Raw genomic sequence first — 22,522 nt, forward strand, 5'->3', positions numbered from 1 at the left:
AATTCACGAGTTTTGGGGGGAATTCCAGATGCAAATCATAACACTATATAAAGTTGGTTTTGATTTTACAATTAGTTAGGTGATAATTTATACTTCAAATGTAATGTCTTTTTCTTATACAAGGAAACAAATTCATAAGATTTTAAATGTAAAAATAGTATGGCATCCTAATCTTTGAAATTAAATTTTTTTGTGTCACACTTTAAAAATAATGGGAATAGTAACTGGAAAGAATGAAAGACTTTCCTAAATGTTCCCTAAATTGAAACATGCCCTGCATGATAAATGTGCATGTTAAACAACATGCACATTTTTTTCACATGAAACTGGTATTGCATTTAAATTAAACATGTACTTGTACTTCCTAAATCAGAGGTTTTTTTTCTGTCTTGAAAGCATTAGCCCTTTCTCACAAAAGTCAGGGCCTCAAATTCTCAACTCAGACTCTCAGTTTTGGTAAACCATAAGCTAAAGAAAAAGAATAAATAATAGTATATTAGAAATGGTTATTCTTTCAGCAAGGGGTAATTAAGAGAAAGTTAAATTAGTTTTTTTAAATTATAAAAGCTTTATAGCAGATTGGCTTTTCTCTGGAAACATCTAATTTTGGAGACAAAGTATTATCTGAGAAGAACTCAACAAGCAAGACTCATCACTAAAGTTCAGGATTTTAGCACAGTAACAATAATTTTCAAAGCTTGGAAAATGTTGCTATAATAAAGAAAATTAAACATCCCATACCTTATCACTGATGAAAACAAAATTTAGCACCCGGCTATTAAAAAAGAAAATGTAATGTGTCTTTTTGCCTTTAAATAGCAGACCAGACATATATGAAAACAACTCCTTACTCTGCTGTCTTCTCCCGAGATAGAGAAGTGGAAGGAAGAAAAGCAACAATTATATGGCAGTTTTTTCCCATATCATAGTCTTTGGAAGAAGGAATGAGAAGCTCCATAGACTAGAAATGCTTAGGTGCCTAGAGAAGACGAAAGCACGTGGAAAGCTCAGAGATAGAGGAAGGACGAGGTGAAAGTAAAACTTGATGAGTGAGCAGTGATTCAGGTCCAGGTGGGTATAGGCCACCCACCCACAGACTAGGAGATATTGCACCCGACTTCCAGAAAGCAAGTCCTGAACTGGATGTGGCCAGGACAATGCCACAGGTCTGGGAAATTATTAGGTCAATGGAAAGTGATCTTCAAGGAGCCACTTCTCACTATTGAATGGTAGAACACCTTCAGGGGTTTATGTTGGGGTTTTCTTATTTTGGCTTGTCTTGCCAATTGTCATACTGTCAACTTAGTGATCATATCAGTTCAGTGTTGATGACAAAGAGAAATAGAGACTTAGAAAGATGGAAAAAAAAAAAAACAGTGATTATTAGAAATAAGCTCTGTAATGTTATCACTTGCCTTAGTCTGGAAATACCTACCCCAAGGTATTTATTAATTGCAAAGAAATCGTTCACAGTGGAGAAGCCTGGCAGATACTACCTTAACCGCTATTCAAGAGGATATCACCAGGAATAAGATAGAGTGACTTCTTTGTTCCTTATATGATTTATGTGATATTGTCAAGGTGACATTTTGGCCCAAACTGAAAAAATCTCAACCTAATCTTAAAGACACATCAGATTAACCAAAACTGGAAAACATTCAACCAAATAACCCTCCTTCTCTTCAAAAAAGTACTGACATCATCAAAAATAAGGAAAGATTAAGGAACTGGCACAGGTTCCAGGAGGGTAAGAACAAAGGTCAAGTTTGGACCAGAAAAGGACATTAGTTAATAAAGGTGTGCTATTTTAATAATCTTTGTACTTTAGTTAATTATAAAAAAATGATAAGAAAATGAACTTTCTAATTTGATATTGTTTTATGGTCACAGAAAATTTTACTCTTAGAGGAAGTTTTGTAAAATGTACTACAGAGGAACTCTCTGTACTATTTTTGCTTCAAAGTATAAAATAAAATAAATGGAAAGAGATTTAAAAGACAATGACAAAGCTGCAGAATTTTTGGTGTGTGTGTATGTGTATCTCCAAATTCCCAAATTTCCAGTAACAGTTACTGTGTACCCAAGTAGAAAAACTGACCAAAAACAATAGGCCATTCCAAGAATAATAAATTTAAGAGAGAAGAAAGAAAAACCCATACTCGCAAATTTGTTTCACTCTTTATTTTCCAGAATTTCAAACCAAGGAGACAGGAAAAGTTTAAATCTCGATATACAAAAATTACAAAGACAGCAAAACAAAAAACATATAAATGAAAAGAGATCCTAGATGTTTAAAAGATTTTTGCAGGAGAACATGCTTTTGAATTTGGGCTCAGCAAAGTGCTACCTAGCATGGACCGATTTTATTCCTAGAAGTGGCCTTGGAAGCTGCCAGGTCCACAGACCTCATTGCACACAGTGGAATTTGAGAGTCGATGACCATATAGGGTGGTCTTGTCAGGCCCTCTGGGGGGGTCATATGACAGCCCTCCCCCGACAATTTATGGCAAAGTACTACTCTCCCGGCCTCACATATCAAAACATCCCTTGTTTCTCAAATTCCTAAGTTCATTGGGTGTAGTGGTTCTTTTAAAATTAATTATTTATTTATTTTTGCAATTCATGGATTTATTAATCTGCAGCTAATAATTTTAAAATGTATACCGATAAGTCAAATTTTAAAATGACTTATAGACAAAAATCATACAAAAACTATGTTTATATGTATATAATTTATAAAGAAACTGAAATAAACACAGAAGTGGGAGTTGTAGGCAAACTCCATGTAAATTTTTTCTCTTTTTCTCCATTTACAAATTTAGTTCAGTGTACATAATTTTGTAATTAAAAATTAAAATAGCAATAAATATAAGCTAATTGTTGCATAAAATGTATATTAAATATAGAAATGACTAATAATTTTATAAATGTAGTACCTATTTGTATTCTTTTTTTATTTTTAGCATTTTATTTTTTTTGTTGTAAACAAATGGGATACAACTTGTTTCTCTGGTTGTACATGAAGTAGAGGTGCACCATAGGATAATGATGTTTGATTCATTCTGTTATTTTTCCTTCCCCCCACCCCTCCCACCCCTCTTTTCCCTCTATGCAGTCCCTCCTTCCTCCATTCTTGTCTCCCTCCCACCCCACATTATGTGTCATCATCCCTTATCAGTGAGATCATTGGGCCTTTGGTTTTTTTGGATTGGCTTATTTCACTTAGCATGATATTCTCCAACTTCATCCATTTCTTTAGAGTTGGAAACAAGCCTGTGACTCAAACAGATTCACTCAAGGTCATTCTGCAGGGAGGTGGGATTGTTGGGTGTGTCTGATTCAAGACATGCTTTTAAAAAGCACCTACCCAAGTTTCAACAAATGCATAGCGTCCTGTAACCCCCACAGCTAGGAAGATGCAGAACAGCATGATGACCACATCATTTCCTCCTGCTCACCCTTCCAAGTCAACCTCCCCATACTGAGTCAGGAAATCACCCTTTTTTTGCCCATATGTTTTTTTCCTTTTCCAGAATGTCATATAAATGGAATCCTATAATGCATATCCTTTTGATCCTGGCTTTTTTGATTTAAATTACCATATTTGTGAAACCATTGATGTTGCTTCATATTTTGATAAGTTTTTTTTTCTTTTTCATTGCTGAGTAGTATTTTGTTTTATGGCTGCACTTACGGTTTGTTTATTTCTTCATCTGTTGAGGAATGTTCAGTCAGCTTCCTGTTTGGACCACTTAAATGGAGCTGCTGTAATGTTTGCACCCAAGAATGGGATTTCTAGATCTTAGATCAAATGTATGTTACCTGTGTAAGAAACTGTCAAACTATTTCCCAAGAGGCTAGTAGTTTTGTATTTCTGCTTGTAATATGGAAGAATTTTCAGTGGTTGGTGCATTTCAGCACTTGGAATTTCTCAGTTTTTCATGTTTTTACTCCACCTTTTCTAATGGAAGTATAGTAGGATCTCTTTATGTTTTGTTTGTTTGTTTGTTTGTTTTTCTTTTGTATCTGGGATTGAACTCAAGGGTGCTTAACCACTGAACCACATCCCCAGCCCTTTTAATGTTTTTTTTATTTTGAGACAAGGTATTGCTAAGTTGCTTGGGGCCTCACAGAGTTGTTGAGGCTGGCTTTGAACTTGCAATCCTCCTGCCTCAGCCTCTCAAGCTGCTGGGATTACAGGCCTGTACCACCATGCCAGGCTCTCTTTCTAGTTTTTAATTTGTTTTTCCATGACTCATGAGTTCGTGAGTTCATTGTTTGTATGTCTTCTGTAGATAAGTGTAGCTCACATCTTTTGTGTATTTCTCATTGACTTGTTTGATGAGTTTTGATGCTTCTTTACACCTTTATGTTGTCACATGTGTGAACTGTCACTATTTCATCCCAGTCTGTGGTTTGTATTTTCACTCTTTTCATGCAGCAGAATTTCAGATTTCATTAAGATGCAATTGGCCAATTTCTTGTTTTATTGATTGTTCTTTTGATTTTTCATCAGAGAAGTCTCTGCCTAACTCAAGTTCAAAGAGATTTCTTCTGTTTCATTTCAAGATTCTGCAGTTTTACTTGTTTCACTGAAATCTCTCATGGGTTTGGAGTCTTTTGTATGGTGTGAACTCTGCATGAAGTCTCTATGTCTGTTTGCATATAGGTGTTCCTGTTGATCTAGTTCATTTGCTGAAAACATTAGACATTCTGTGACCTTTGTGCCTTTGACACAGTACAAGTGAACATACTGGTGTATGGTTTTGTTTTTAGACCTTCCTGTTCTATCAGACTGTGTTTCTATCAATGGTCCTGCACCATCTTGGTCTAGCTTAAGAGTAACTCTTACAAGCAAAATCAAACCTCCAACTTTGTTTTTTTCCTTTCAGCATCTTTAGGCTGTTCTTCCTTTGTTTTCCACATAAACTTTAGAACCATGTTGTCAATGTGCACAAAAAATCTTCTAAGTAAGATCTTGATTGGGATTGAGTTTCACCTCTAGATTAAATCAGGGAGACTTGGCTTCTTACAGTTCACTCATTGAACTGAGGAACATACTCTATATCTCCATTTATTTTGGCATGCATGCTTTTGACTCTGTGTGTGTGTGTGTGTGTGTGTGTGTGTGTGTGCGTGTGCATGTGTGTTTTACTTTAAGTAGATAAGAGAAGTAGAAGAAAAATAAGGCAAATATGAACCTCCATCTGTGCTGGTCTTTCTTCTATTTTGCTGCCCTCCCCAGTCTGCCTGCTACCATTTGCTCTACAGAATTCACAGTTAGATGCTATTTTATTCCAGGATCAGGATTTGTACTTGTAATTAGTTGGAGAAAGAGCATATCGAAGGCTTACTCTAACTTATTTAATGTTTAAAATCCTTTGGCTTTAGTTTTAATCATCTAAAACCCTTCCTGTTTAGGGATAACATGGATTGCAGAACACCCAGAAGTAGTTTATTTGGGGCTTTTTGGTTTGAATAAACCAACTGTGAGACAGCTTCCCAAGGTGCAGGTGGGGTTATTTCAATGTGGAAGTTCAAAGGATTTAGCTCAGGTGCATAAAGGTATAGGGAGGAGAGAAAACAGGTCCACTTTTTAAAATTTTATGTCTAATAGCATACATTCAGATGCAAGAACTTCTTCCTTTTTTGATAGTGTCAAGTTGTGTAATTTAAAAATAAATGAAATGAAAAATTGATGTGACAGTTTGCAGAATTACCAGGGTCTGTCTGGGGGCATTTCTTAGTAGGCAGTAACTTGCTGACAAATAACAGGAGTTAGCATGTAACACAGGATCGCACAATATTACCATTTATTTAGCCCCAAAGACAATATAATTTCATGTGTCCAAACACATCTCAACTGATTGGTAAGCTCTAGCACCTTCCAGACTCTCCTAACTCTCAAGGGGATTTGTAACAAGAAAGCATAAAGAGCTTTATTTTCTAGTACAAATAATAATTAAATTTTCCATTTTATCTGTAAGAAATGGAAATGACTGAATTTATTCTCTCAGAGTACTAATCGAATTTTCCATTTATGTCCTCTTTTTAGGTTATTTGTAATGTACACACATGAAAAACAACACATCTGGTCTTTCTTCTGATTTCAAGCTATATAATTTGTGAATCTTCAAGGTTATTTTTTATTATAAATAAAATGCTTTTCTAGAGACCTTGCATTAAAACAGAAGACTGCAGAAATGAAGGCCACCCTGACATATTTGATATGCCTTTAGAAGGTTAATATATCTTTTGTTAGAATAGAAGTTTGGTCATAAATTTAAAAGGCTGCACATGGATTTGTGAATGAGTTACAAATATGTTTTATGTTTGTGAAACCATGGAAAACATTTTACAATTTTTATAGGGGATGATATTTTTCTTTAAAAAAACTGTTCCATGTTTATAGCATACAACCTTATAAATTATGCCTTCAAATAGTGTAACCAAATTAGGATTATAAATCTCAACCAAGTGTGGGAAGTGAGGATTTCATGAAGATCAAAGTGTGTCTTATACACAGAACTATCCAGTTATGGGCAGAAATCCAACAGGCGTGCCTTATAGGACCCTCCTTGATTCACTGTTTGTGCCCAGGCACTGTGTTGAGCCTAGAGTTGCAGAGATGATTAATAGATCGTTCTAGTTTCTTTTTTTCTTGAAACCCCCAAGTAGGGCATAGTGAATTGATTTTGAACTAGAATTGTAATTATCTTTTTCAAATGAACATTTGGTCCTTCACTTAGTCATTCAGATGGAGAGGAGAGAGCAATTACATTGTACCCATAGGCCTCTAGTGGATAAAATCTTACAATAAACATGCAGGTGATTCATTTATAATGTATAGCTTTTGTAGTTTATAAATTTCACTTCAGTTATACATTTAATTCCCATCATAATTACCTGATTAGATCAGGCTTGGATTAAAAGCCCTGTTTATAGTTATTCTAACAGAAGCAAAATAGAGATGATGTAAATATACTCCCTAGAAAGAGTTGTGAAATAACAGAACTGAGACTCCAAGATCAATGCTCCCTTGTAGCATTTCATTTTCTGAAAAGCAAGGAGCCCACATTGTTGATCCATAATCTGTGGATTTAAATTCCCATGCTGTATTGATTGAGTTAATGTTGTTCAGTTAGCTAGAAAGTCATCTGAGTCTTAGGGAAATGTCAGCTCTGGTGGGAAACCCACCTGGATTAGACTGATTAGAATTGTCATGTTTTAACTCTTGCAGTTGCTACAATAATAAATAAACTCCTTTCTAAAGCATTATTTTAAATTTGCATTTGGTACTGAAGTGTGAACTTCATGAGGCTATTTTTCTTGATTGGTCCATAACTACTCTGTGCATGACGGGACTCTGACAAGGAGGTCTCTGTTCTCTTCTTCACATATGCCACCCCATGTTGCCTCAGGTCCTTTGCAGACTCTCCTATGCTTGGGATGTTCTGCTCAGAGCCACTGGTTTGGGATTCTTACTTCTCAACACTATGCTAACTCCTTAAAGAGATTGTAACTCCTTTCTTTACAATCCCAGCCAAGTATTTCATGTTCTTCTTTATTTGCATCATAAAATGGAGCATTATTCAATAATATTTTGTTCGTTTTTCAATGCTTTATTTCAAAATTCCCTGAGAGCATATATTTAATCTTTTTTTTTTTAACCATTTTTATCCCCAGTTCCTTCATGGTGCCTGTCACATCATAGTTACAAATTACACATTAGTTGAATGAATGAATATATGAAATCTTAGGTCTGATGTGCTCATTCATTCTTTTAGAACACAAGAAAACAAGTACATGGCTATTTTTGAGAAAAAATGCTATGTCACACTTACTGTAATCCTGTATACTCCACTTTCAGAAACAGGGGATGATATTTTTCTTTAAAAAAACTGTTCCATGTTAATTTATATATTAATTATCAAGTATTTATGTCTTAGGATCTCCCTCTTGGGAAATATAGGATAAACGTCATTCATTTGGATATATTCTCTTCACTTCTGTATTCCTGGCACCTACCTAAGTGCACGTATGGGTCATAGTAGTTGTTTAAAAAGAATGCATTTAATAAATTGCTACATCCTTATCTATCGGTAGTTTACAGTGTGTGGTTCTTATATATTTTTCTCATTAACAATGAGGCGCTTGTCTATCCCATGAGTCTATTTTGGTAACAAATAAAAACTTTTCTTATATCCACAGGATTACACCTTGACAATGTACTTTCAGCAAGCCTGGAGAGACAAGAGGCTGTCCTATAATGTAATACCTTTAAACTTGACTTTGGACAACAGAGTGGCAGATCAGCTCTGGGTGCCTGACACCTACTTCCTGAACGATAAGAAGTCATTTGTGCATGGAGTGACTGTCAAAAACCGCATGATCCGCCTGCATCCAGATGGCACAGTCCTTTATGGCCTCAGGTCTGTAGTATCCATTTTAATATTTAACTTTTTCTGAACAAAATAATTATTGATTTTTATAACAGAAGAGTATTGTGCCATTTTCTGTACTCCGCCTGCAATTTTGCTGATAAACAGTTAAAGCCTCCTATCCTGTAAATATCTGAGAGCTTAGGAGAGCATGTTTACAAAGGGACTTAGCTCCAGCTAAGACTGAGTTTTTTTCTGAATTATCTTCCAATATCAGCTGCTGATCCTAAAGCTGCTTTCTTTAAGGAATAGGGATGAACAATGTCAAAATAACTGAGATGCAGGGTTTCTTTAGAAATGGAAAAAAATCATGGATGCCAAATGATTGTGTTTGAATGTGGCAGATGCTCTGTTTTATAAATTGCTCCTGAGCTGCCTGAACTGGGTCATGGTCCTCTGATGATAGGCAGGCTTACTGTGCCCTCACACCCTCCAAGGAGCATTCTGACCTGCAAGTAAACAAAGTAGTTGTCTCGTGTTTATTAATAGTGTATTTAAACGTATTCTTGAAGGTACCTCCATGTCAGCAAAGAGTTAAGATGCTATACTATTTGGATGAGGATGATTTCAAATTAGACAGATTTTACTTTTAAATTTTATTTTGTATGAATAGGAATATATGGTATCCTGGGGGGAAATGAAGAAAAAAGACACACACACACACACACACACACACACACACACACACCACACACATATATATTTCTGAAAATAATACAATGCAGGGAATTTCTTTCCATTGTAGTTTGCATCTACTCTACTCACCTGGTATTTGATTGTATTTGATCAACAACTAATGCAGACAACCTTAATCTGGACATAGTGGACTGATGGGAATATTTCACTGTTATGTTTGAAATGACATTCATCAAAAATGCATTATAGAGAAAGAAATTTTAAATTTTAACATTTTCATTTGTCTCTTACCTATTCCATTTTATAGAATAGCGGTGATAATAACAATAGTATTATCCATTGATCGAACACTTGTTGGGGTTAAACATTGAGCTAAGTGCTTCCCATGCATTATCATACAGTCATCTTCCCCTTATCCACAATTTGACTTTCTTCAGTTTCAGCTGTGTGGTCTGAAAATATATGGAAAATTCTTGAAATAAACTCCATGTTTTAATTGTGTACCATTCTGAGGTATGTGATAAAATCTTAGTTGCCATCTTGCTCTCTCCTACCTGGGATGTGAATCATCTTTTTGTACAGTGTTTTCCTGCTGTATATGCTGCCCAATTGTTAGACACTCAGTAACTGTCTTGGTAATCAGATCAGCTCTCAAGGTATCAGTGTTTGCATTTCAAATAACTCATATTTTTCTTACTCTGGCCCTAAGTTGCCAGTTCACATAAGTCAAATTGGCAGTTGACATATGCCAAAGACAAGTTGTAAAGTGCTCCCTTTAAGTGAAAAGACGAATGTGCTTAAGTTAATAAGGGAAGAAAAGGCATCATACATTTAATTTGCTAAGATCCGTGGTAAGCAATGAATCTTTCAACTGCAAAATTTTAAAGAAGGAAAAAGAAATTCATGCTAGTTTGCTCTCACACCTCAAATTGTAAGAGTTCTAGCCACAATATGTGATAAGTGCTTAGTTAAGAGGGAAAAAGCATTAAAATTGTGGGTGGAAGATATGTCAAGGAAACATGTTCCAACTGACAGCAGTGGTCCTCTGCTGGAAAGAACTGAGCCTAAGAAGGCTTGGGCACAGAATCCCCAGAAACAATGGACACCAAACCATTTACTGCAAGAAAAGGATGGTCACGCCAATTTAGAAATAGGTTTAACTGAAAAATACAAAATTTATGGAGAGGCTGCATCTGCTGATGAAGAAGCTGCTGCCACATTTCTGGCAGATTGAAGAAGTTAATTAAGGACAAAGGATAGCATCCAAAGCACATCTTCGGATGCAGTGAAACTGAGCTCTTTTGAACTAAGACGTGCAATAGAACCCAGGGCATATGGAAGGACAGGTTTTTAAGTCTGGTACGGTGTGGAAACTGGGCATGTGATAAGGTCAGGCTTACGGTGGAGAGTAGAGAATCTACGTGCACTTGAAACAAAATGAATTATCTGCCCATGTTCTGGAAACATAATCAGAAAGATGGGCAACAGCCATCCTGTCTTTGAAAAAGTTCTACTAGTGCTTCATCTCAAAAGTGAGAAAATACTTGGAAGAGGAAAGGTTGGAATTTGAAGTCCAATTAGTAGTAGACAGTGTCCCTGGCCATCTTGAATCTGCTATGTAAATCAAAATGCTCAGATTATATTTTTTACCTCTAAATACAGTTTCATTGCTTCAGCTCCTTGACCAGAGCATTGTTCACAGTTTATCAAGACCGCTGATATCCACCTGGCATTTCATTGCATTAGGTCAGCAATTGATATAGACCTTAATCTGGATATACTGCAGCAATGGGAATAATTCACTATTGCTGATGAAATAGTATCCATCAAAGATTCAAATGATGAATTGAAACAAGAAATTGTCAATATCTTCTGGAGTAACTTAAGGAATGAGGTAATAAATTATGGTAAAGTCTTCCCAGGGATTGACGGAGAAGTTAAGAAAATCATTTCCAGGACAAGGCAAGTAGGTGGAGAAGGATTTGCCAGCATACTTGGTGAAGAAGGGGAACAACATATGGGAGGCCATCAAGAAGTGTTAACAAATGAGGAATTTTAAGTACTCATTGAGTCTCCCGTAGAGACAGAATAGGATGAAGAAGCAAAACCTGAAGAAGAACCAGCAGTGTGGGCATTACTAAAATTTGCTGAAGGATTCCTAATGATTCAGACATTAAGAGACAAGACTATGGAATGTGATCCTCAGATGGAATGCAGCATTAAAGTTATTCATGTGGTCACTGAAGGATTACAGTCTCCTCAGCAATACATGGATGAGTTCTAAAGGAACAGCAACAACTTCTGGTTATTATGTTCTTCCAAAAGTTCTCTGCAGTCAGCTACCAAAGATCACCAACCACTGACATCACCTCATCCTGACATCAACCCATCAATATTGTCATGGCTCCATGATCCCAGATCAACCGCAGCAGATGCTCCTCCTCCTGACACAGTGTCAGAAGGTCAGCGGTAGGCTAATGCTGCATCACAATGCCTGTGTCCGTGACATCCCTGCAAATCATCACACAGTCTTTGTATCACCTCATAGCATCACATCAGACAGTGAGTGCAATAAGAAAATTTGAGAGAGAGCACATTCACATAAACTCAATTACTGTGTTATTATAGTTGTTGTATTTTATTATTACTGGTATTAATCCTTTGCTGTGCTTTGTTTTATAAATAGAACTGTACCAGAGGTTTTCATGCATAGGAAAAAGCATAGTATACATAGGGTTTGATATCCCCCATGACTTCAGGCCACTGGATATCCACTGGAGATCTTGGAAAACATCCCTCGCAAGGATAAGGGGGGAAGGTACTATAGTTAATCCTTACAGTATCTCCACATATTAGAAACTGTTATGACTTTACATTCAAATGAACAAACAGAAGATGATGAACCTAGCCCAAGATCACACACACACACACACACACAAAAAAAAAAAAAAAAAAAAAAAAAAATCACTGGAGATTGGAGATGGAATTTATTTAAACTCTCTTCCAGTTTCAAAACCAGAACCAAATGCTACACAGGGATGCCTCTACTTGAATATTTTTCTTATATGTTCTATCTCATTTTTTTTTCTGCTTGACTCATGTATTATTTTTACACACTGAGATTCAGATTCTGTTTATCATGGTTGATAGAGAATGGCATTTGACTATCAAGGGAGGGGAAGAACCCAAGGAAGTTCAGAGAGGGAACCCTGCAGACAAAGCAATGATTAAACACCCACACTGCTCACATATGTGCCTCGGGAAGGAAGGAAGCAGAGAGAAAATACATTGAACAGTGTATGAAAAGATCCCACCACAGCAGTCACTGTGAAAGTACTAATGGAAATAATTATGTTCAGCAGATCCATTTTGCTAAACATATAACTTGAAGTCAACCACACAACACAGGTAATCACAAAGACCTTGATGAATGAATAGCCAGCCATGTGGCAGTGGAGAACAGGATACTTGGGAAAGGTTGTAGCTCACACTTCTAACAGGTTAAGCATAGAGAGAGATAGGAATCTGGAAGAAGGCAGAGGGAGATACAGAAATAATAAGTTGGCCATTCAGCAGGGAATAGTGGGAGGGACTGGCAAATGGCAAGCAGTGACCAAGCAGCAGGCCCTGTGACGGACGTACTTTCCCATCAAATCATCGCATCTTCAGAGAATTCACACAGAAGTCATCCCAGGCTCTTACTGTTTACCTGGAATACTCACCTTTAGGGCAGAGATCGTGTCTTATTCTCTTTTAAATCCAGTACTGACACTGGGTTTGTTGACACACGCCTGTAATCCCAGCAACTTGGGAGTCCAAGGCTGGAGGATTGGGAGTTCAAAACCAGCCTTAGCAACTTAGTGAGGCCCTAACCAACTCAGTGAGACCCTATCTCTAAATAAAATATTAAAAAGGACTGGAAATGTGACTCAGTGATGAATCACCCCTGGGTTCAATCCCCACCACCAAAATAATAATAATAATAATAATAATAATAATAGTAGTAGTAAATCCAGTACTGACAAAGGACCTACACTGTAAATATAGCAACTCAGTGAACCTTGGGAATGAATTTGTGAAAGCATATATAAAGAGTTGAGTGGACAGGAAAATCAGCAATCAGAATGTCTTTGGAATTGAGAGAGACAAGGAATACTAATATAGATGATGAACTGACATTTTTTACATTGTTAGTAGTCATACCAAAAATAAGAAAAAGAATGACTACTCATTTACTCATTTGTACTCCTTTGTATTATTAAGACCAAATGGTTACCATTCCTATGCTTTGGACACTTAATGGTAGGAAATCTTCCTTCTCCCATCCCCACTTCCCCAAAAGGTTTGCTGATAAACAACGCAGGTTCCGAATGCATCCAACGTGCACAGAGCAACCTCACAAATTGTGATTGTTCTCTCAATTGTATTGTTGATTCAGAAGATTAATTTTCAGAAAATTTATGAATACCTCATTTCAGTTTTTATGGATAAATAGTAGAACAATTCATTTCTTAACTGGTAATCTAATGCAGACATGCTATTCCTTTCTCAACTCCAGGAGGATTAGTTGTAATAGATGAATAAAAGGAATTCAATTAAAATAACCACTGACCGGGTTAATGTAGAGATGCTCAGAACCTCCTCCTACTCATCCACCCACAATTTTGGCATTTTCTGTTGTTGGCGAGCTAGCAGGAGATTTATCTTGTGTCAGTATTCAATAGTGGCGGTATTGAAACAACACTTAAAATATTAATATTAATATCAGAAGATAATACCTAAGAAAGACTTTCTCATTGTTCTCACTTTGTAAGAACTATGCATACATTATCTCATTTAATATTAACTTTAGGTCTACAAAGTTGGTTGTATTTTTTTCTCCCTCAAGCATAAATAAATGAAGTCATTAATAAAATTATATTGCCATGATGCAAAGGGTCATAGTCATCTGAATGCAGAGGTTACTCTTCATCACTCTGTCCTGTTCTTTACGTACTGGTAAGTTGGGAATAAATAGTAGGAATTACCTGAGAATACCTGGCAAAAAAAATTAAGAAGAATTGAAGAAAAGCTTGATGGAAAAAGCTTTCATTAGATCTATTGATACAGACTTTAATCTTGATTGATCAAATTAGGTCCAAAATAACAAGTGTGTCTTTAGGTCTTAAGGTTCACTCCAGTTCCAGTTTACTAAAAAGATGATTTGGGTTATGTGGATTCCTAGGTCATAGATAAGATCATGGTGAAGAACTTGGTGTTGGCGAATTCATTGGCCTGAATAAAGCAAACTGAAAGGCAGTCTTCCAGACCTGAATATCAAAGGCTGAGACAGGTAGAACTTTAAATACCAAGGCAGTGGCCAAGGAATTGGGTAGAACAAGGCCTTTGAGCTGAATGCCAAGTGAGTTCAAGGTATAAGCTAAGGGTATGAACTCCCAGCCCCTTGAGATCTGTAAAGGCCAGCAGTGAAGGAGGAGGGAGAGACACTCACAGGATCTGAGCGAGTTTCTTTCCAAGGGTTTTCTTTGGTGAAATGTTCAGGCATTAAAACACAGTAAAATGGCAAAATCTTAATGCTTGTTGAATTCAGTGGGTACATAGGTGTTCATTGTGTCATTCTTTCTACTCATCTGTATATTTGAGAATATTCATAATAAAATTTGGAAAAGGAGATAGTTATGTTTCAAAAGTCCGTGGTCCTCTAGTTCTATTATCTAGGAAATATGACTCATAATTTAAGAGATCTGTAGCCAAATGTCTTCTGACCTTTTGGAGGTGGAGAAACATCTAAGCACACCTTTGCTTTGAGGAGCTGTATTTACAGAAGGGCCATCTGATTTCAGAGGATGTGTGGCTCAGTGGGTGGCATTCATGACCACAGGTGACCAGTCTAAGCCACCATCCAAAGAGCATGGTCAAAGCTCTTCAGCTAATACCTGGCTAACATCCTTGTGAGATTCTCCTGCAAGCGCATACCCATTGCTTCTGACTGCGAACAGCAAGAGTGCTAAGTCTACTCATGGGGATGCATTGTGTTTGGTTAGCATGAGTTTTGAGTATAGTGCACCAACTTCTCTGCAGCAAACCTGCAGCAAGGTGGCATGGCCCTTAAAAATTCAAATGATGATGACTGAGACTTAGACATATGGAAAATAGTTAAGATCCTACTGTGATAGGCTAAGTTCTGATCCTGATTGGATCTCCGTTTCGCCTTCTCCAGAAGCTCAGGTGTGCAGCTTCCTGTGCGTTATTCCATTGTTCTTCAGCTTGATAATAATTTTAGACTCAGGGAACAGAGTCCTAGAGCAGCAAGGGTGGATAAGTGGACACAACTGTGCACATCGACCAGGTTCTTAACCAAGGGCAGTGTAATGGAGCGTGGGCTTTCATTCAGTCTTTGGGCTCTCACTTCTTGCTGAACTTTGATTTTATTCTCCAGGGGTGAATTTGGTGATGAATTTTGTTATAACTCTGTCATTTTTGTATCAATGATCCATGAATGTAAAAGAATGCACAAGATTAGAAATGAGATTCTTTATTTGGAATCGCACCCTGATGGGTGGATAGTAAGTGTTCAATGTTACTTAAAATTACTAAATAAGTGAATTCATAGATGGGTAGCAAATTTGAGTCTTACCCATTATATTTTCATTATTTTGTGCAAGAAGACAGGAGGTCCTTTGTCTAGAACCAGGTGAATAGCAGTGAGCAAGTGCATGGAAGAGAAAGAGATGGTCTCTGCCAGTCTGTTCTTGAATGAGAAAGAACTACTTGAAGAAGACTGAGAGGACAGTCAGATGTGCTGAGGACACAGATGTGTGGGGGAGCCAGTTATCTCCAGCACGTGGCTGCTTGAGCTCAGGAGTAAGGAAACAGGTGCCTGGCTTAAGACCCAAGCGACCATGACAGTCTTTAAAAACTGTCTTGTGGCCCATGCCCAGGGCCCATTTGAAGTGTGGGCTCAGTAACTTTCATTTAATCAAGCACTGCATGATTCTTCGTAAATCAAACCTTTCCTTTTCTTCTCTTCACATCTTATCACTCATCCATTTTTCTCAACACTATTTGAAAAGCTATGGTAAAAAGTTACGACTATTTTTTTTTTCTAACAGAAAACTGGTTTGTGTCTGAAGAATAATGAAATCTTTGAATATAGTCTCACTGTCTTATTCTTTTCTGGCTGTTGTAGCAAAATACCATAAATAGGGTGGCTTATAACTTTGGATAGGTACAAAAGGAGCCTGGAAGTACAAGGTGAAGGCACGGTATCTTCTGAGGTTGTGTTTCATGAGGTGCTGTTCCTGGCTGGTGGAACACACCTTCTCCTGTGTCCTCACCTAGGGAAACGAAGGCAGCTGTGTCACCTGGTGGAGACACTTTTGTAAGAGCACTGATCGCATTCGTGATAGCTGTGCCCTCAGGATTAACCTCCTCCAAAGGCCTGGCCTCCTCATACCCTCACATTACTGATTAGGGCCAGCTCATGAATCTGAAGGAAATGAATATTCAGACCACAACAGTCACACTCCTGGCTGCAGCTGAAGCCCAATTACTCCATTTTTATAATAAAATCAAAAACTTCTTGTATTTTACTATACTCTTTAGAGATTTCAATCAAGAGATATGGCCCGGTGAAGGAAGAGAATGTTTTTGTGGTAACCAAGCTATAGAAGTGTCAGTGAAAGATTTTTCAGTGGACTAGATGTAAGAATTTGTAGCAAATTATGTAGCAGATATTTCAAATGGATTGAAGTGTACTCTGTTCCCAAATAACATCGACCTAATCAGATAAAAAATGACATAGAAAGTATAGAATTTCTATCCATAAACCCAGCGAAAGCACAGCGGGTAAGAATGAGCTTCATCTAGTGTTGACCATCATAACATTACATATACATAATTCAGATTGTTATTTGTTTATAATATACATATGTTAAAAGTAAATATATATAACATTTCAAAACTAATGAATAATTATACTTTTCAGGGAGTTAGAGACCAATAGTCTAGTCTGGAAATTAGTGATTCATCTAAGTATTTACTTAAATGATTTGTAAATGTTTATTCTAGCTTCTAAAACCTATAACAGTGATTTGGCTAATACCAGGCAAATATCTTTTTAGGACTTTCATTTAATTATGCGCGCAGCAGCATTTAACATTTTTCATGCTCTGGCAATGGTATTTATCTCCTTGAAAAATTATTTTGGTTCATTAAAAATATGAAAATAATATCATACTTTTTCATAGAAAGGAGCAGTTAATGTGAATCATCAACAGATGATATCTCTTTTGCAAACAAAATAGTGGTTATTTTTTATAAAAACAGAATCTAAACTCCATATTGGGCATTGTTATTTATGACAGTTAACTTTTCATCATAAATATTTGTCACATCAAAAAGCCTTCAAAAACAATACAAAGAAAACCTTCAATTATGAATGATATTCATTTCTCCTTGAAAATTTAGAAATAGCATTAAATTATGAAAAAAAAATATTTTGCCCTGATCCTGCCACTCAGAGATAACTGTTACATATTCCTTATTCTATACACTTTCATATAGTTTTCTTCAAAGTATATATACCATTTTTTAAATAAAAACTAACACTATTCATACCATTTTGTGTTCTGATTTTTTTTTTTAACAATGCATGATGTGTCTGGTTGCCATGTTGATAAAACCCTCCTCGATTTCATTCTTTAAACATTATAGGACATATTTAGGTTATATTTCTTCATCCAGTATAGGATGTGGGTGATGGTTCCCACATAAGGAGAAAGTGTGCTTGTGGTCATTGCTGTAAAATGTAGGGCTATTACTTAACATTTACTTCACATTGCAAGGAGAGCCAGGCCAAGCTATTTGCGGCGGTGTTTCATCTTACAGTTGTGTGGTCGTAATTTGTTAAAGGAAAATCTCTGGAACGGCACTGTTATTGACTTCACTAGGACAGTTCTGGAAGGAATGGCTTTCTTGCTTTCCATCATGGCCGACCCCTCTAAAAATAGCAGCTTGTTTTTATGCGAGGAGGGCGGCCTTGACTTCACGTATATAACATTGGATCAGAAACTTGTCACTTCTAATTAAAGTTTCACATTCTTAAAGAAAGATCCAGCAGGAAGCAGAAGGCAATTCAGCCACCTCCTGCTATGTCTGTTCTGTCATTGGGAAAATGGCAAAGGATAATGTCAGCCTGTAATGGACTTAGACAAGCAGGGTTTTATTAATTTCATCTTTCTCTTCTCCAAAAGTTTTACCACAGGGATAACTGAGTAGCCACCCCATGCTGGAATACAGCCTATTAAACATTAATATATCAATTTTTAACTTGGATTTCCTAATTGGCTTAATTCATTTTCATTGAGCTATCCAGTGCATATATTTTGTTAGAACAAAAGAGATTTTATTAACAGGACTGATAGAGTCCTGGTCAGAGCATGACGACCTATTAAGTTCTCCCAGCTTTCAAGCAGAAGAAAAACAAAACAAAATCAAACAAAATCTCTCTGCCTGTATCCGTGTGAGGAAAGACTCATAAAATGGAGTGGTATACAATGCATCCTTCTTTCAGAAGATGTTGTTAATTTTTAAAAAATTTTTAAATGTGTTTAATTAGTCATACATGACAGTAGAAAGACATTTCTTTCTCATTTTTTTTCACAAGATAGAATTATTTAAATTAAAAATAAATGTATTTGGAGGTCATTTGAAGCATTTTCAGGTTCATCTTCTGGTTTAAAGGGAGATTTGGAGAAGATAGCAGTTGTACCTATATCATAGCAATACTGGTAAAGCAGAGCTGAATCTCAAACTTCTAACTTCCAAACCAGGGATCGTTCTCATTTTTATTGCTTCTTCAGCTGCTGCCGCCTAGGATGTTACTATGCAACTTAGAGTTGTCATTGTCTGGCTGACATTAGTAGCAAATCGTTCAAATCTGAATCAATAATACTAGGGTCAGAAGCACACCATCCCTCAGACTTTGGAAATGGGAAACTAGGGCTTTTTTCGTTCAAATTTTGCTGGATATTTGCATAAAAACATATACAGAGAAAAAGTCTGGCCACCTTCCTTCTTCCTAAATATTGCTGACTCATCATGTTCCTGTCATCAGTGAGTATCCTTTACTGTCACCTAGCTGGGTCCCTCCTTGTCCTGTGTCCTTTGACTTAAGAAGGAAGTTGGCTTGGGCTGTGTTTTTGTCACAGAGGAGACGCCCTGCACAGTTGAAGTGGCCCTGTAGATCCATAGACACCGGTTCTTGTGATTTTGCAGGACGAATGTTAAACAAATCTCACAGGATAGCAAGCAGGAGTTTATTAGAAAGAACGAGAGGAGAGATATTGAGGACAGACACTGAGTGGGCTGCCTTCTGGGGGCATGACCTGGTTCTTACAGAGTCAGGGTATTTAAGAATTGCGGGTCCCTTGTTCTCACCTACGTTGCTCATTCCCCCAAGCGGTTACTACCTGCTTTGTTTAGCACTCAGCAACTTTTTTTGTGAGGATTGTGATGACCTAGGCACAAGGGGAGACTACCTGCTCAAGAAGGATGAATGTGATATGGTCTTGAGACGCTAGTTCCCTTAAGGAGTCCTAATTAACGGACTGGGGGAGGTTTGAAACACGACTTCCCACCTTCCAGCTGCTTGTCTGCTTTGATGAAGTCTTCTGTGAGCCCCAGTCCTGTGACCTATGGACTCTCTTTGCTGTATATGTCTGACCTCCTCCCTGTTGGTTACCACCTTTATTGTTCTTCCCTCACCCACTTGCTCATGACTGACCAGCTACCTAGCATTCGCAGCGTTGAACGTTGGCCCTGAGGCCAAAGGTATAAAGTTTACCTCTGAAGGACAAAGGAATGATCAGAGACCCCAGGGATTTTCAAGCAGGCAAGAAGCCAACTGCATTCCTGAAAAAGACACAAATCTCCTATTGCAGACTGAAGAATGAATATTGTAGTGTCTCTGAATTGGCAAAGACGAGAAGCACTGAGGATATGTTGTCCACAGGCTATAAAATGTCTATGTATGTATAGCTTTGTTTCAGCAGATTCAGAGGTAGAACTTACATATTGCTGATATCATTATGTGTGAACCCTCTGCAAACATGAAAAGAACCTAGGTTTTCATTTTACTTTGCTTTGTTTTATTTTATTACAAAGTATTTCCTAGTGGATGTTTACTATTGTTGGTATTATGAATATGCGCATGCATATGCATATGTGTGTATTTACTTTTACATTTATATACACATATGTAGGTATGTATGATATATGTGTAAATGTGCATATATGTGTATATGTGCATGTGCACATGTGCTTACATGCGTGTATCAACACGTTTTCTTCTATTGGTCTTATATTAAAACTCATGAATCACAGAAGGGACTTCCATAAATAAAACCTTGAAGCAGTGTGGGTAATTCACAGCATTAGTTTAATGAGATTTCTCTGATCACAGTTAAAGAGATTTTTGTACCATTCTGATTACATAAAATCAGTGAATTTTATTGTCATCTTTTCCTAGCAACTTGCTTGGAAAATATTTGGAAGTTTACTTATGACAAAGTTGTAATTAGATAAAGACCTATGTAAACAAAATGCAACACAAAATTTTAAGTGTGACAGGGGAGATAGTGGTCGTAATAATCATTGAGTACCTTCTGCGGGGCAAATTGTGTTTTTTCATTACAGCAAATAATCTCAAGAAGCAGGCTACTATTACCTCTATTGTATAATTAAGGAAACTGAGGTTTTGGGGAGTAAGTAATTTATTAATGAGTTTCAAGGCTCTGAGTTGAACTCAAACCCACTTTCTCAGTTACTCTCTGCAGTATACAAGAATACAGTCTTTGTCCAGGTACATGAATGCAAAAGCTGGTACCAAAAATATGGATGTAAGGAAAAGAATGGAGAGATGGAGCGCCTAAATTTCCAAGGCCCTGAAAGGAACTTTGAGTAGCCATTCATCTGACATCACAGTCATCATGCAGAAGTTGATGAATCTGGATTTCTCAGCTTTACGCAAGACTACACAATAGAAATCTGTGTTATTTCCGGCTAACCTGTAACTGTTCCCACAGGATATGAAGTTTTTCATCAGGTGTAACATAATATAATCACTTCCTTCATGTTTCTTTTTCTTGGAGGAGTTTATCTTATGTAACTACTTAAACATCCTTAAAAATGAAAGGTCGCTTTTGTTTCACTTGGAACTCCCAAGTTCAAGTGAAAACACTACGTGCTCTCTTGGTCGTCCTTTGGGGCTTAGGGATTTTTGAATTCTGTTTTATTTCAGAATTATACAGCCATATTGTAGAGTTCAGAGAGAGCTCCAGACTAGAGAAAAGTGACCACTGCAAGATTAGGTCAATCCCCAATTTAGTCAGAAACAGGGGGAACGTTTTTCACTGACTGTAAGGAGGCCACATAAGGTGGGCAATTTCTTAGAATGGCCTCTAAAGCTCCCAGAGACTCTAAGGCCACTACAAGTTACTCCGCCCACAGGTTTTTCTGCCAGATCAAGGGATAGCCTGTAAACTTTCATTTCAAGTATATGCAAACCTCATTCTTGATGCTAACTTAGCACCAGTACTCATCCCGGAGGGGGTGAATGTGGAGCCGTTAGCTGTGGCTCTAACTGTCAGGCACCTGGAAAGTTACCTTTGTCTCCCAGACTATTGAGGAAAATCACCAAGTACACTGAAGAAAACTTATATTTATTTTCTGGAGCAAGTAATGATAGCTGTTTCATCTTTATTCCTCATGGAGAGGGAGAAAAAAGAAGATAAACAATAATTCAAGCTACGTAAATGAACTTCCACCCCACATTATTCATTTATTTATTTTTTAGTTAAAATACTTTTGGTAAAAGTTTGAGTTACTTGTTTTGCTAAATGGATAGAATAGGAAGATTTCTCACTTATCTCAACCTCTTTATTTTGGGGGTCACCAATAAGCAAGCCTTCTCTTGGGTAATTAAACTAGTATAATAGGTTGAAGACCCCAGTCATATTCACTGTATTATGAAATGCTCAAGCTCTCTTACTTCTCAGAAATAGCTCATTTTCTGCACTCTGTGGACAGAATAAAAGGCAACACAAAGCTGAATGGCTATATATCCTTGGAGGAAGAGGCTAATTCCATGTTGGATTGTTCTCTCTAGACATAATGGAGAAAATAATTAGGACTTTATATTTTAGCAGCTGTAATAGGCTGACAACTAAGGGAAACTACTGAAATGATCAGAATAAAGAACAAAGATCCTTCTGGCATCAACACACTGGAAAGCATCTGTGCATTTTACATCATTGCATAATGAAGCCAAAGAACACAAAGCCAGTGGAGTAGCAAGACTGCAGAGTTGGAAGAACTTGGACTTGGGATCTGACTTCCTTATTTCAAGGCCTCTCTCTATCACAGCTTAGCTGTGCGCCAACATT

General features: G+C 37.1%; 1 protein-coding gene across 3 annotated transcripts in view; it reads left to right on the top strand.

The window, feature by feature from the left end:
- GABRB2 (gamma-aminobutyric acid type A receptor subunit beta2) overlaps window positions 1-22,522 on the top strand; it is a 238,738-nt gene that overhangs the window by 75,506 nt on the left and 140,710 nt on the right. For all 3 annotated transcript variants that reach the window (XM_079145510.1, XM_079145512.1, XM_079145511.1), the window contains exon 5: window positions 8,212-8,432. In XM_079145510.1, the coding sequence (XP_079001636.1) occupies window positions 8,212-8,432 (221 nt within the window). The remainder of the gene's footprint in view (window positions 1-8,211; window positions 8,433-22,522) is intronic.

Source organism: Sciurus vulgaris (genome assembly GCF_902686455.1).
Source record: "Sciurus vulgaris genome assembly, chromosome: 6".
Lineage (NCBI taxonomy): Eukaryota > Metazoa > Chordata > Mammalia > Rodentia > Sciuridae > Sciurus > Sciurus vulgaris.